The following is a 14,556-nucleotide window of genomic DNA, read 5'->3' as shown; positions in this document are numbered from 1 at the left end:
GAAGAAGAGCGCTGTCAGAGCTCTGTGTCAGAGTTAGCTTAGAACCAGCACTAGCTAGCTATGTTACTTGACACTACCGTTACATTAAAATAAGATACACCATCGGCTAGTTTTTTTTTTTTTAACACGACGGGATTAAGCATCTAAAGGTTTGTGAATGTGGTCCTAATGGGCAGTCTGCCTTTGGTAGCTTAAAACTTCAAAACAGCTGCAGGCGAAGCTAAAGGAAGAGCACGTTGTCTTCTTTGTCACACAGCGGTTGAACTGGGTCGCTAGGAAACGCTGCCTGGCTATAATAGCGCCGTTTTAAGAGAGACACATTGATCTCGCACTCAGGATGCCATGCCACAATCAACAACTGAACAATGTCAACAGTGGCCAGGAGCATCCAATGAAGCAAGTACGATTCGCTGCTAACAACAACAACAGCAGCAGCAGCAGCAGCAGCAGCAGCGTGCCTGCAGTGGTGTCTGAACCCGCGGATGCCACCTTACAGACTGACAGCCAAGAAAACCTGGGACCTCAGCTTAAACTGCTCCCTCTGAATGACCAGATCCGGGAATTGCAGACCATAATCAGAGACAAGTGAGTCCCTAACTCTCTCTAGCTTGACATACAGACCACAACAAATCTGATGGTTGTGGTGGTGCATACTATATGATATGTGACTCGATACCACTTAAGTTAATTCACTTGCTCCTATTTCATTTTCAGGTTCTCACATAGATCTGTAAGTAGCCTTTCATTTTAGGAAAAGGCAACATTCAAGCTGTATCATAAATACAATTATATACAGTCTAGTTCATATAACTCCCCAAAAAGTAGGGTATTAATTCTACATGATAGTGTATCGTCTTTAAGTGGAATCGAAAAAAATAATACTGAGATTTTGTGATACACGATTACATTTTCTAAATTAACAAGAACATTGGGTCAAACTTATCCGAAAATGTTATCTAAAATACTTGGGATATTATTATAAAATGAAAGTTTTGGTTTTATAATCATACTTAACTTTAGCTTGCAGTCCCATGCAATTAACATCAACTGGATTACATAACCGATGATTTTACATACAAGAGCAGATGTCGTGATATATTGAAATAAAGTCCTTCCATATACAAGAAGAAAGATATACTGTATATTGTCAAAACGATATTAAACTGTGTTACCTCTTTTCTTCTAAATCATTGCTATTGGAATATCGAGAAACTAGTGGCCCTATTACGGCCCTTACAGCACAATTCACGTCATTTGGACAATCCTTTTCATTCTGATCCTTTAATTCACACGGGAGTATATAAAATATGAATATGAACTGTGGTTATTTCATATAGACTATTTACCTCTTGAATTACCAGAAAACATGCTGCTACATTGTGATACATAATTTTATCGAGATATGAAATGGACCATATCAGAATAGCAGATTTTGGCCATATCGCCTCAAATACAGTATATTGATTTGTTTTCTGGCTACAATTTTAAACAATCTATATGATTGTTTGTTTGTGTAAATGTGTATCTGATGGATATCAGCACTGATGCTGCTGACCTAATGATACAGTGGTATTGATCATACAGGGTATGTGACTGATCCAATTTGACCTCTTCATCCAAGAGCAGGAAAGCAGAACTTTTTTTCAATTCCCAGTTGATGAACAAAAGTTTACAACAACACAAAATATGCGGGGAGGATTTTTGAGGGGAAATTTGATGGAATTAATATGTAGTATAATATGTATGTGAAACTGTCAAGAAGACAGTGTGAAGTAACATCATTTTCCAAACTTGAACCTACTTGAAGGCAAAATGACAGTAAACATGTTTCTTAGTCACTGTTTTAATAAATAATTTCAACAACACAAATGTATTAACCATTTAATGAGATAACCACAATTTGAACAAGTATTCAAGGATATTAGTGTATGAAAATCTCCACTTATTGTTAAAAAGTTCTTTGTAGTTACAGCGTAACTTTAGCTAACCTTCCATGAAGAGAAATGATCCCCATCAGTTTCACACTGAGGTGATGTTTATTACATTTAAAGAGGACACTCACACTGGTTAAGAAACAGTGCCAAGTATCAGCCAGTACCATACATTTATGTATCATAACGGGAAAAAGTGGGTTTGGTAGATGGTGAAAAGTCCAGTCAGAACTATCTAATCAATTGTTTATATTTATATTTTCAGGACGACCAGCAGAGGAGACTTCGTGTTTTGTGCTGATCGACTGGTAAGATTGGGACTTTATACAACATACTTAGCGTGTGTAAATATAAGATACAAACTGTAAGCTTTTTCTTTCTCCAATGCCAGATCAGACTAGTAGTTGAGGAGGGTTTAAATCAGCTTCCCTACTCAGAGTGCACTGTGACCACACCAACAGGTAAGGGTCTCTTTCTCTAATAACAAAGTCAGCGTTTAGGTTTAAAACTTGGACACAGAATTTGAGCTCCAGCATTTAAGATCCATTTACGAGTTTGCCGATTTATAATAACGAATCCATCCAGCGTCTAACCTCCAGCCTGTGTGACTAGTGGGCTTTAGAGAAGCTTACATTTGTGAATGTTCCTATTTCATTTGTCCCCTCAGGGTATAAGTATGAAGGAGTCAAGTTTGAGAGAGGCAACTGTGGAGTCAGCATAATGAGGAGTGGTAAGTTAAACCTGTCGTAGCACACCTACCAAATTAGAGTCTCTCTCTTTGTAAGGGCACGTATCATGTCTTCCATGCATATGTGAATAATGCCGACTGTGCACTCATGCTGTACATTCTGTTCTGCATATATTCATCAAGTCAGGCTATTGTGTGCTCAGTCAGTTCTTTTCTCCCAGTGGAATTGATTGATCATTTTACTATACTTAATAATACAATAGAACGCTTAAATTCTGTACTTTGCAGAACACATTCTCTAAAGGCATCGCAGTCAGCGACACTAACTTTCTTTTTTCTGTCAGATTTAATGAGACTCTTATCCCTGTCAGACGGAAAACCTAAAGCAGCCATTGTAAACCCTTATATTATCTTTGTATGACAGTACTGCTAGGGCAGAACATGTCAACTGTAGGCCTCTTGTACACAAAGTGTAGCTCAAATAATACAGTTTAAAAGCAAAACACATCGGCAGAGTATGAGACGAGTCAAAACATTTGCTCCTATTGTTATGTTATTGTTATCAGTGTCGGTATACAAGGCTCTCCTATTTTTCAATGACATGATAACATCCCAGAAAAGCAGCCATTTCAGCACATTTGTTCTTCAAGATCGGCACATTAAAAACTACTGTATCTGTAATACTTCTCTGCATGGTAAGTCTGGTGTGTTCTTTAGACGTTAAATGACACAACTCTATACAACAATGCCTATGCCTGTTGCACTTAATGTGTAATTCTAGTGCAAAATCATCCCATAGTCATTGTCGGCACTTGCATACATCAAATAAGCCATCGAGACAGTTTTTTCGTGTATAAACTATTAATGGAGAGGAAAAAAACTGTCTCAATTACTTATTTGATGTATGTAAGTGCCGAAAAAGGCCATGGGATGATTTTGCGCTGGAATTACACTTTAAAGTGTTGTTAGGCTATTAGTATTGCAAGTCATACACACAAGACTATTGGAAACCAGCATTGATGAAAAAATAAATGCTAGCACACTGGCTCCAAACAACAAACGTATGTCAACAGACAACATTTCCATCCCAGTTGTGTTCTGTGTGCCTCCCCACAGGTGAGGCCATGGAGCAGGGTCTGCGGGACTGCTGCCGCTCCATCCGCATCGGCAAAATCCTCATCCAGAGCGACGAGGAGACACAGAAAGCCAAGGTGTACTATGCCAAGTTTCCTCCAGATGTGTACAGAAGAAAAGTGCTGCTCATGTACCCTATCCTTAGTAAGTAACAAGGCTGTGCACAGTTTTATTACTGATGACTCCAGTTTACCGCCCTCAAGCACGCAAATGTCAAGAGATGTCCATTTTTGTGCAAATGTAAAAACGGTTTCATGTATTTATTCATTTTGTGAAATCTCCCTTGAGTTGACCTTCACCGCCAAGTCTGCATTTCCACATCATAACGGACCATTCGCACTGTTCTGATAATTATAGCTCTCATGGGGGAAATTATACACTGCCTGGGAGATGGCCACCAAGCTGCTGAATAGCATAATGAGGGGCAACAAAAATAGTATCTGAATAGCCCCAGTTTCCCAGTGTCACAACGCAGTATTTTTCTGCTCTCAGTTTAAAAAACTATGATTGGGACCAAGCCAGGTTAAAGGTATGTTTTATGTCAGAATGATGGAACATATGGTTACACTGATGCATGTTAACACGGTCAGAAATGAAAGCCTACCAGCTGCCCAGATTAGTACAGTTTTTAAATACTCACATAATTCATCGTTATGCGTAAACGGAAAAAAATATAACGCTCTTTATTTAAAAAATAATAATTTTGCATTATTCACCTGATACACTGTGAAAGTGAGAGGACGTTTTAAATGAACACAATGTTTCTGTGAATAAAGTGACATTGTTAACATTTTGAACCGAGACAAACATCAAACGTTAAAGGTCCAGTATTGTAAAAAGTGAAACTTTTGTTATGGAGCAGGTCGAGGTGCTATATAAATACTCTAAAAGTATCAACATGTTCAATCCAAAGAGAAATGTACACAGCCGGTAGTCTTTAAACGAGCTGTCAGGACAGGATTGTGATGTCACAACTATACTATATATACAGTAGCTAGAAAGTACCGCTACAGTGACGTTACAGTCATTCCCCAACTGCAATGATGGTGCAGAGACGCCGAGAGCGTCGATACAGAAGACCTGGAAACATCCATCAGGGCAGACTGGGCTTTTTCAGGAGGGGTTAAACACAGCGTTTCAGGCCGAGGATGAATACAGGTATAATATGGGACATTTTAACTTTTCTGTGTCTGCAGGTACCGGGAACACTGTAATTGAGGCGGTGAAGGTGCTGATAGAGCATGGAGTCCAGCCAAGACACATTATCCTCCTCAGCCTCTTCTCCACGCCTCATGGTATACCACCACAGCCAGTTCACTGCAACAGCAGATAATCACCAGATCACACACTTAGTCTCCTCTTCACTCACATTCCTTTCATTACCCGTCTTTCCACTACCTGCTAGCTACGGCTAACTTCGAGCCAGCTGGTGTTGATAGCCCAGGAGAATAAAACCCATGCGCCTTTCCACTACTGCGCCGATAGCTCTGAAGTATCTCTCTAAAACTGACCCATAACATGCTGCATTGGTGTAATTGTCATAAATTCTCCCACTCCTCAGATAAACAGACTTTTGTAACTTAAGATAGCCATACTAGCCCAGCCATGGTGCCCAATCCAGCGACTGGCCTTGGCACGCTCGTGCTCAAGCCTATTTTGCTGCAGTAGTCGAAAGATGACTTGTCTCTATACAATATACTGCTGCCCGTAACCACCATGCTGTTCAGTCACACTGCTGATCATCAACAAACAATGTTTTTAAATTTAAATGATTTTGAAATTGGACCAGACATAGGGTTGTCCTGGAAAAAAAGTTTATGTAACAGTAGTTTTCTCTCCATCACCTACTAACTAGATGGCCATGACATTAAATGTGCTTATCCATGGTTTTTCCAGAGGAGGATTTCTATTTTTTTTTTTTTTAAACCCCTTGACCTTTCTTCTAGTGCCCTCATTGAGCCAAAATGTCCACTATATCACAAGAAATCAGAGAGGCACTCAGCCCACATGTGTGTGTAGCCCCTATCCAATAGCAGCTGTCTGATTCACAACTGCTGCATTGTCACGTCCCTCACACCGTTTGATCCGCACTGAACTGCAATCGCTCTCTGCACTCAATCGCCAGCTCATCCGACTATCGCTGCTAGCTCTCTCTCTCTCTCTCTCTCTCTCTCTCTCTCTCTCTCTCTCTTTCTCTGGTCTTGAGCCGGGAGGAGACAAGGGGGTGACTTTAAATGCTGTTTGTTTATTAACAGTAAGAACTACTTTATACATATTATACCTTTAAGCACAGTACTTGAGTAAATGCACTTTATGACACTCCTCCACGGAGTACAACAGAGTCAAGAACTTCTGTTTTAAAGAACCTTTATGAATGCTGAGCAGCGTTTAATAAAATATCAATAGATCACCAAAGTCAGGTCTTGCTTTTGCAGGTTCTCAGGTTTCTTTTTTTTTTTAATCACTTCCAACCAGTTTTTACTAATTGCTAACAGCAGTGATGCTGCATTATGTTAACTTTAAACACTTCATCCAAAAGGTAATACCTTTTCACTTTTCTCTTAGGAGCTAAATCCATAATCCAGGAGTTCCCTGATATCACCATCTTGACCACAGAGGTTCATCCAGTGGCTCCCACACATTTTGGACAGAGGTACTTCGGCACTGACTGAATGGAGGACAACTGGAGGAACATGACCTACAAATTATTAGGAGTATGTTTCATCTTGTGTATTTAAATGTATCTTGTGTTCTCCTCGTTGTGCCAAATACAGCTACTTTATCTCCAAAGTTCCTGATACAAAATGATTCATCTGATCCATTGTATTTATTATGTTTTTTTTGCTGTGTATACTCATGCTAAAGAAAGGAAATAAGATTGCATCATAAGTTCAACTTGGATCTTTTTATTTTGCATGTTACAACAACTGATGGAAAATAAAGAATTTATATTTGTTAAAAGACAGAACAGCAAATGAAACGGTCTCAGTACTTTTGGTGGTTCAGGGATGTTGAGAAAAGGGAAGCGCTACAATCACAAATTCAAAAGGGACCATACTGTATGGGCTCGAGCAATATTGAACTCAAACTGGGTATAATTTGTCAACTTTTAATGTTATAAATATCCTATCTATTTGATAAGGGCACAATGCTTCAATAGTTTATTTTATCACTTAATGGAGCAAAATATACAGACACCGCCTGCAGCAGTTATGAATCAGTAAACTCAATACACAGGGAAAAAGCTGAAGGTTATAACAATAAATAGATACAATAATAACATGAAACACTCAACATCCACATCTTTCCTAATGTCCTATACATGCTTTCAAACACTGAATCATACATCAGATAAAAAGACAGTTTGAATCAATAAATTACTTCTGTAGGTTGTTTATTTCTCAGACATGAGAAATTGCAAACGGCATTTGATTTGGCTTTCCCAGAATAATAGAAAAACAGATCTGATGAAGAAAGTTAAAGTGTCAAGATCAAACAAGGTTTGATAAAGGCCTTTAACTTTTTACTCTAAATAAAAGGGTGTACTCAATTACAGAGATGGTTATCAACCAAGTACGCTGGCTAAATACCCAAGTCCAGAGAGCAAATAGTCCCAATACGGTTGGTATTAAAAATGTCAAAATACATTAACACAGGTAGAAAACTATTTAGAACATCATATTGCAGAAGATTGCTGACCTCTACCAACCAGTGGACGAGGATCAGTCATTCTATACATGTACAGTTAACTGCATGTTAAAAAGATCAAAAGTGAAAACAGAAGAATGTGCTCTCCTACCGTATGAATAATTTTGTGCCAATGCTGAAAGTTAATTTCACTTTCCTATCACTTTGTATCCGCACACAAGCGTTACCGTGCTGAGGATGGCTGATATGGTAATAACAAGACTAAATTATTATTTTTTAAATGTCTCTCACAGTATGTCTCATATGCTCACCCCAGACCTTAATATCAAATAGATCACTGCATTTTTTTTTAATCAGCAATGTATCCAGCAACATTTAGGCCATGATACGTATAGAGTATGTTCAAGATATGACTCCACGGAAAAAATGAAAAATATAATTAAGTTTGCCATAATTCCCTGGTTTACATCTCAGCATTAATGTTCAAACACAATGAGCTGTATTTAATTATTAGTCGCTGGTCTGATCAGACACTGGTTCTGACATTTTAACTCGCTATGAATGCTGAAGTAATCTATTAAAGCATAATATGAGAGTCTCTTTCGTAAATAGGTGCCAAATATGTTGGTACAGTCTATTCACGAGCAGCGCGCTGGATACATTCTTAGGAGAAATGGACTCCCAAAACACAAGAATAAATATATTAATAAGGCGGAGGTTAAGTCAGGTATTATAATATTCTCATGTTCAATGAAAAAAGTAAAGTTAAATCTAGTAATATGCTGCAATACCCAAATTGGCAGAGGCCAGACAACTGAATCACTACAAGAGACCTCTGGAGCATCATGGGTGTCGACGACGATCTCTAAGGTGCAACACTGTGAACTCACAGCCCACCAATGAAACAGAAGCATATAAAGTAGCACAGTGCCAGACAGAAGCTTTCCAATTAACACTTTATAATCCCACAGAGGCCAGGGCCTTGAGATGAACAACCAGTAGTGGGGATATATATATATATGTGTGTGTGTGTGTGTGTGTGTGTGTGTGTGTGTGTGTGTGTGTGTGTGTGTGTGTGTGTGTGTGTGTGTGTGTGTGTGTGTGTGTGTGTGTGTGTGTATATATATATATATATATATATATATATATACACACACACACACACATATATATATATACATATATATATATACATATACATATATATACATATATATATATACATACATATATATGTATACATATTTTATTTTTCTGAGTGTGTGTATGTATATATATGTATATATATGTATACATATATATATATATATATATATACATACATATATATATGTATACATATTTTATTTTTCTGAGTGTGTGTATGTATATATATGTATATATATGTATACATATATATATATATATATATGGAATACTGTACGTTTGAGTTCCTCTGTTCCTCATGATTTAAAACACGTGTAAAAGTGGCAATGACAAACCAAATGCAGGTTTTAATCCACACGCTTGGCCCCCTTCATAATTGTTTTTTTAGAGTGTCTGAAGGTCCACGTGACTTGGAATGTATTTGCCTCGTGGTGCACAGCGTGTGTGATATTAATCTACATCTTCTGTACAGGTGTAGATTGTCCTTACATCGAATTACTATTCCTCCATCTCTATGGTAACAGACAGGTCTTGGTCCTCAACTGAAGAGAGAAAAAAGGAGAAATGTCAGCATACATTATTTTACAGTGTTTGTTGTAATTGATTCAGCTCATACAGAAGTTTCGTTAGCATGGTGTTGCGTATGACCACCAGGTGGTAGCAGAATAATAGGATTAGATTATTGGTGCCTCCAGATTACTGAATTTGAGCTCACACGTTTGAACAAAAACACATTTGTTTGTTTCACTGTGACAATCGTGTCTCTGAACCTTTTCCCTCAAAGGTGACAACAGTGTGTTCTCCCAGGTGTCTATGGTGGGTGGTGGAAGGTGGCTCTCTACAGAAAAAATATTTGTGAACATGAGCTACTCCCTCTCAAAGTCAGAAACCAGAGAAGTCAGACTAAAACTTCTGATAAAGTCTGGAGCTCTTTAATGAATAGGATACTGATTTGTTTTTTTGCCCAGAATAATGACCATGACCAGAATGCCCTGAATTGTAAGTAAGAAATGTAAATAAATTGTTTTTTAAAAAAAAAAAGGTTTTTTCCACCAGCTTCGTACAAACTGGACGCAGATGAGAAAAGTTCAGACTTTTTTTTTTGTCTAACCAGCACCCATGTATTATTTTCCACTCCCACCTGCAGCCCTTTGCTGCATGTCTCCCCCCTCTCTCTCTCACCCCATTTCCTGTCTGTCCTATCTAATAAAAGGCTTAAAAATTGCCAAAAAAAAAAACTTTAAGATTAACAGTAATAAAAAGAATGCTTAGTGCAACTATGTTGGTTTGATGATGCCTTATTTACCTTAATAACCTAATTAGAGGGACTGGTTATGGTATGATTGGGGTGCTTATAGTGGGACATTAGGCAGCTCAAAAGACTTGTTAACATTTGAACCTTCACAATCATCTCTTTTTACATTCTGGTACTTGGGGAAGACGTTTGCTTGCAAATACAAACATGATCTATAGAAGTGATGAGACAAAAACAGGCTAAAAAAACAACAAATTCAACACTGCACATATTCAAATTAATTTGTTCCGTTTGTGCCCCATAAACCCATAGTAGTGTATCAAGAGTCAAGAGAAATCCATATTTTTTATGGATCAGGTGTTATATGTGCTGTAGTGAAACACTAAATGGAACATTTACTCAGACTAGACACACACGGACTCTGCCCCTGAGGAATGTTGATCCTGTTTATCAGGTGACTTTGAGGCAAATGCAGTCTAATTTTACACACAATGCACAGAGTTACTGATTCTTTTTTTAAGATATTGAAAGCAGTTTGCAATTTAGGAAGTAGAAACATGCATTTGACAAAATTAAACTGACTCACCCAAGCTTCCCTCCTCAGAGCCATCATCCGACTCCTCCCACATGTCCTCATTAGCTAATAAGGGGTTTCGGGAGTCAGAACTTCGATTCTTCAAGGGGAAGTAGTGGCCGTTCCCTTGGCTGACATGTACAGTGCACAAAAGGAGATGGAAGCTAGTTAAGGAACCATGACCATTACCTCGTACCATCCACTTATCCAATCCCTCATTCTACAGTTTGTTCATTAGATGCAACACTGCTCCATGTAAAACTATTCTGTATTCTGCAGACAGTCAGCTTTATATTTTTCATCATACCAACTATCAATATCCCCTGTATTGAATTATATAATTTACTAAAACAAATTGCTTTTGTAAAGCAACTTCAAAGATTTGAGACCACAGTTGCACCACAAATATAAAATTAGCAGCACCACTGAAAAAATGAGCAAGAGAAGGAGAATTAGCTTATTTTGAATCTTAATTTTAAGCCCCAAGCAAATGTGCTGGTCTTTGAAGCCATTTTGACATAATAACCCAACAGTGTAATAGCAACTACTGAAATACTTTTTCCCATTGACTTACATCGCGAAAGAGATGCCTGTAAGTCAGTGGATACATTTTCTGAGCGTGATGCCCCTGCGAAATGACTTGTTAATATAAGATCCGGTCTAATAATTTTTGAAAATCTGCAAAGCGCTGCACAATTAAATCATTTTATCCCCATTCAAGTTAGCTGGATTGCTAAACCAGAAGTAGCCGTCTCGGCTTCTGGAAGTCTCTTGTGTGCCTGGTCTATCAGCCCCATGATGTGGAAGCACTGCTATGCCTGGAAGTGCGCTGGGCTTTGAAGCCAATTTGACATAATGGCCAAACAGTTTAATTTGCACCTACTTGGTCCATCATATGATTCCCCCAAAATACTTTTTCCCATTGACATACATTTGGAGAGAGACGTCTTTAATTTAGTGAATACATTTGTTTTAGCGGCACAACTCCCCCAAAATCAATTCCAGAATTTGATCCATTTGGTCAGGTGACGTGTGGATAGTCCAGGAGAGATGCACGATTAAAAATTGAAATATTTTGGCTTTATGTGCCACCAAGCAGTTTTCAACAGAATGAACGGGGCCTCCAACTCTGTATCTAGTTCTCTTTATACATCCATGCTTAAAGTGTGATCCTGGCATAAAAGCATCCCATGGTCTTGTACGGCATGAATATACATCAAATAAGCCATGGAGACAGTTTTTTTTCGTTGATCACCTATTAACAGAGAAATCCTGAAGAGTTTTTTTTAACCACTAATATTGCTGAAAATAGCACTAAACCACTGCAGTAGCATAAGTATCCCTACACATAAAACAAAGCACCAACCCCTTACGCCGGAATTACACTTTAACTTGCTGTCTCATACTCACCTTGTGAAAATAGGGAGGAACCACAGCCTCCGATCCTCTCCGAATACCTGCTGCAGGTTTCTGCGTATGCCGACATTGAAGCCATTTCTGTCTGGTCCATTGACAAAAACTGGAGCTGAGAAGGCCTCTACAAAAGGAAAAACAATCACAATAGGTTTGCAGTTCTCAACATAAACTTTTTACAAACAACCCACATTCATGAGGTGGTGAGAGAGCAGCTTTATGATCGGAATCTGACTTCTCAAATAAATATGTAAATCCTCACCCAAAGTGGATCGGTTCTTTGACACCAACCAACAGTGGTAGCCAAAGAGGAACATGAGACTGACAAAGAACATGAGTGCCACAAACATGAGGAAGAGGACATGAAACTTTGCAGGCCCATTTGGCAAGTCCCCCTGGGAGAGAGAAACAGGAGAACAAGAAGCTTTTAAACTTAAAAAAAAAGGTATAACTCATGACACTGGGTTAAGTGTCAACTATGTACAACTAAAATGTATGTACCAACTTACTCATATGACTCCATTGTGAAGTTGAACATGAGTGATAATTTATTTCTTAATTTGTGACTAATGACACTCACCACCCAGAATTTGAGGAAATACTGAAAGACTGTTGCTGCAATGAACACACAGTAGAGCATGGAGTAGGAGAGGAAAAGCAGGAAAAACTTGTAGTTGGCAAATCCCACACAGTTGTTCACCCTAAAAGAAAAATAAACTCTTGTGTCAGAGCAAAATGTATGCATTAATTCCTCCAAAAAGAAAAATACGGATTAAGTTGTTACTTACCAGGGACAGTGATGATCCATCTTCAAGACGCATCTTTAAGAGAAAAACATACTTTGTTTCTGCCTAACATTCTGAGAGGCATTAATGTTAAAGCAGTAAATACCATTATTCACATCACACAACTCTGACTGCTGATTCCTTTTGATAAACCTCTGCTCTGATTGATCACTCGGATATTCTCACCGAGAGATTGTGTGTCAACAAAGCAACACCTTCTAATTATCACAGCAGTCCCAGGCCAACAATTATCTCCTTGCCTGGGGCCATCTGTCTAGATGAATGGACTGAGGAGGAAAGAGTGACTTACGTTTCACAAACTGAGCAGTGGTGACAGCGATCAGGCTTCAGTACCTGGCAGCGGTCGCAGAACCTGATAGCTGGAGACAGCAGAATGGCCAGTTGAATGAACGACATTTGAGCTGAGCTTAAAGTTCACTTATTTCCTGTAGCCTAGAACTTTAAGTCTTAGCAATCAGCACTAATGAAAGAGATGCATTGGCTGATTACGCTGGATGGGGATGCTCAGGAGCACACTAAGCTAATTGCCGTAGTCTACTTCTTTTCAACACACGAATTAAGACTGTGTGAGATGACGGACTGGCGCTGATGAACCTGCCATGTTACTTGGCAAAATAGTGAATAATTCCATATGAAAATAACATTGTTGCAGAGGAAAAATATAAATGACTTGACAGGACGACTTACCTCCAGACTGGGCTCGGCTAAAGATGGGCAGTTTCTTTGCAATCTCAACCAGGATTTGTTTCTGAGCATCCGGTCTCTCTTCCATCTCATATCTTTGCTTGTCTGAGTAAGACAGCTGAAACTAGAGCAACAAACATGCGTCATGATTAACTCTCAATTTCTTTTATATCAATAGACTTAATATAGGCACAATCAATTGATTAGCATGAGGTTCAACCTGTCATTTTTTAGCAGTACCTTTTTGCATGGTGATGCAGGAGGGGTAAATATGGACTTCCAGTAGGTCCAGGAGAACATCACAAAGCAAACATGAAACACCAGTAGATAGGCCACTGAAAGCACAAAACAAATAGGCACAATAAATTACAAAACAACATACAATTATGCACCTAATGTGCGGTTTAGTAGCACAATGTGTGGACCAACTCACCTTTCTCCAGTGTGTTGGTGAGTGTAACTGTAAAAAACAAGAACATGTCACAATGAAAACACAGCAACAGCGTTGCTAACTGTTTCCACCAACACGACTTTTATCATTCAGAAGAAGAACAAGATTTGCTAACACGACTAGCCAGGTTGAAAGGTTTTTAGCTACAGGAGGAACAACAACACTCAGTCTTTGTATGAACACAGAGCTCTTAGTGGCAATGAGACATTAAAATACGTGTTTTAAAAACTGACTGGCACTTTAGTCAAATAAAAACACACACCATGAACCACTTCCGCCTAGTTTGCTAGCTTACTCTGCCTATAACGTTATTTGTGTCAACACTGCTGTTCGGCAATCTGCGGGGTCTAACAGTTAAAACAATAACACAACAAACGGACTCTCATACTTACAAAGGCATAGCTCAAAGACGTAGGCGTAGTACGACCACAACACCACGGAGGTTATTATAAGAACAGGTATCCAGGAGAAAACCCTTTGACAGCATCTTAACCCTCTGGACAGAGCCATATTCATCTCACCTCTTGTTCTGATCTGCGCTCGACTTCCAGTCCTGGGATTTAGCCATCAGTGACATCGGAGAGCGATTCACCGCACTGCGGGAGCCATGAAGCTTTGCCTGACCACAGTCTCTGTCCCTGACTGACCTTTTCTGACTGATTTCAGTTAATTTTACTTTAATTGTTTTTTTAAATGTATTTATTAAATTGATTATTATCAAGTTTTGTCTAGTATTTCATTTATTTTCCCCTTCTGTGTTTGTTATTGATGTCCCTTGCTCGGTTGTTTATATTTTATATAACTTGTTTTATCTCGAATGATATAT

At 38.7% G+C, this 14,556-nt stretch overlaps 2 protein-coding genes across 2 annotated transcripts; one reads left to right on the top strand and one right to left on the bottom strand.

Annotated features, from left to right (window-relative positions):
* Positions 1-51: 51 nt before the first annotated feature.
* On the top strand, positions 52-8,386 carry uprt (uracil phosphoribosyltransferase (FUR1) homolog). The gene is made up of 7 exons (XM_083915270.1): positions 52-585; positions 2,197-2,239; positions 2,323-2,392; positions 2,599-2,661; positions 3,736-3,897; positions 4,950-5,048; positions 6,319-8,386. Exons 1-7 carry the CDS (start codon positions 338-340, stop codon positions 6,423-6,425), a joined length of 792 nt encoding a protein of 263 aa, XP_083771396.1. The 5' UTR covers positions 52-337; the 3' UTR covers positions 6,426-8,386.
* Positions 8,387-8,873: 487 nt separating this feature from the next.
* On the bottom strand, positions 8,874-14,246 carry zdhhc15b (zDHHC palmitoyltransferase 15b; the record flags this gene model as incomplete). The annotated part of the gene is made up of 11 exons (XM_083914760.1): positions 8,874-9,089; positions 10,389-10,507; positions 11,787-11,913; positions 12,052-12,184; positions 12,370-12,490; positions 12,578-12,610; positions 12,885-12,954; positions 13,283-13,403; positions 13,520-13,614; positions 13,713-13,739; positions 14,123-14,246. The coding sequence occupies 11 exons, from the start codon at positions 14,244-14,246 to the stop codon at positions 9,046-9,048; spliced, it is 1,014 nt and encodes a 337-aa protein (XP_083770886.1). The 3' UTR covers positions 8,874-9,045.
* Between the last annotated feature and the right edge of the window lie 310 nt (positions 14,247-14,556).

This window comes from Echiichthys vipera (assembly GCF_963691815.1).
Source record: "Echiichthys vipera genome assembly, chromosome: 6".
NCBI classification, from domain to species: Eukaryota; Metazoa; Chordata; class Actinopteri; order Perciformes; family Trachinidae; genus Echiichthys; species Echiichthys vipera.
This window is presented reverse-complemented; position numbering and strand designations above follow the sequence as displayed.